Raw genomic sequence first — 1,847 nt, forward strand, 5'->3', positions numbered from 1 at the left:
AAAATACCAGAGTTTCTATTTTGTGAATCAGCATCTTCTAATAATGATTAATCAGTAAGCTTTTAAAAGATGGTAACTGGGAAACAAGTATCTTTTTCTCTCCATTCTGCACTGCTTTTCTCACTCTGCTCTTTCTAACTCTTCCATTTCTACTTTATTCACATCAGCCCTCACAAAACCCCTTAACCAAGATACCAAGTAACTGAAGTGTAATGATTCAATATTTCAAAATTTGAAAACAGTCCAGTTAAACAGTTTAATTTATCTTAGAACATATAAAAAGGAGGTAAAATACCTAATGGTTAAGAGAACAATTAACAGATCCTAAGGGCTTCAAAATCAGACAAATCTAGGTTTGAATCTTAATTCNGAACAATTAACAGATCCTAAGGGCTTCAAAATCAGACAAATCTAGGTTTGAATCTTAATTCGCCACTTATGGGACCTCACACAAATTTTATGTTCCTTAGCTGTAAATTTAGACTACCACTCTCCTCCCTGAATTGCTGTGAGGATGAAATGACAGGATGCACATAAAGCATAACATAGTAAATAGGCACTCAATAAAAGGTAACTGCTGTTATTGTTTTGCAGTAATGTTACTGCTGTTTTTGGTAAACAGCCCCTAAATTTTAATTTTCCTGTGGGAAAAAAAACTTAGTGAGGTACAGTGGTTGTTCTTAGTCATTTGGACTTCCCAGACCACTCAAATTTCAAAAACAATTTGGGAGATCTACATGGAGCTGTCATGTAATTTTCTTTACAAAGTGGTTCTTATTAAAACCTCACCAACAAATTTACCATTGCTATTATTTCATAAAAGAAAAAGCACTTGAATACTCTCTAAAAAAGTAGAAGATAGTCTCAGAATAGAGGAAATCATTCCCAAGAAAAAACAGTTGGCAAATGTATGCCAAAATTATCCTTATTGTTTTCATTTTGTCACATACCAGTAAACACCTAAGGATCAACACCGGCCTGTAAACTGGCCCTTGATGAAAGACACAACTTCTTAGCCTAATTCTTCACCTATGAATCCATGAAGTTGTTCTAGCTACGTCATGGGGATGTTCATTCAACAAACACTAACCAAACACCTATTACGCTCTTACAGAGAGGAATTCAGAATCAAATGAGGTCAGGTATATGAAAACACTATATAATATACAGTGCCTTGTATACTGCAAAGCACCATAAAAATGAAGTATTATTATTATTACAAAAAATATAAGTATCTTACTACAAATTGATTCCTAAGAGAAAAAAAAGATTACCCATTCACACATTTTAATGGCTTAATCATTTTCTATATTCATGCTGTCACAAATGATATTTAGAATTCTTTGGAATAANATGTTACTTCCCTCAGATGGTTGTAGCTCCCCAGGGAAAGTTATTAAGTCAGAAATTGTTGCTATAATTACCAGTAATGTAGAATCAGGATTCTAAGGGAAAAAAATGTGACAGGATATAAAAGGTAGGTTCAGACAGAAAGAAAATTTTATTTTCTTATTTTTGAAATTGATGTAAGATTTTTCAGTGTTAAAACTGACTTTCCAGTGTGATGATCAAGAAATATAACAAGACACCAAATGTAGAAATTATGCAGCTTTATAATTTTCTCTGTTGCTTCTTAATCCACTGAAAATAATTTCACAGTTTAATACTTTAGGGAAGCTTCTTTGCTAGATTCTTCAGTTTCTACTTCTTTAGGCAATAATGGATCAATCTTTAGTAACAAACCTTCACTTGTTGAACTACGAAGGAAAGCACGTACCACAAAAGGACCTGGAAACAAATACAAGAATCAGCTTTGATTTTATTCCATAGACACCTAATGAGCAAAC

At 33.0% G+C, this 1,847-nt stretch overlaps 1 protein-coding gene across 1 annotated transcript in view; it reads right to left on the reverse strand.

Annotated features, from left to right (window-relative positions):
• Positions 1–1,478: 1,478 nt before the first annotated feature.
• The window catches only part of LOC103602575 (39S ribosomal protein L1, mitochondrial-like), a 2,601-nt gene continuing 2,232 nt past the window's right edge, over positions 1,479–1,847 (reverse strand). Inside the window, exon 3 of the mRNA XM_008586991.1 lies at positions 1,479–1,788. Coding sequence (XP_008585213.1) covers positions 1,661–1,788 — 128 coding nt within the window. The 3' untranslated portion in view covers positions 1,479–1,660. The remainder of the gene's footprint in view (positions 1,789–1,847) is intronic.

This window comes from Galeopterus variegatus, unplaced genomic scaffold (assembly GCF_000696425.1).
Source record: "Galeopterus variegatus unplaced genomic scaffold, G_variegatus-3.0.2 Scaffold4203, whole genome shotgun sequence".
In the NCBI taxonomy this organism is placed as follows: Eukaryota; Metazoa; Chordata; class Mammalia; order Dermoptera; family Cynocephalidae; genus Galeopterus; species Galeopterus variegatus.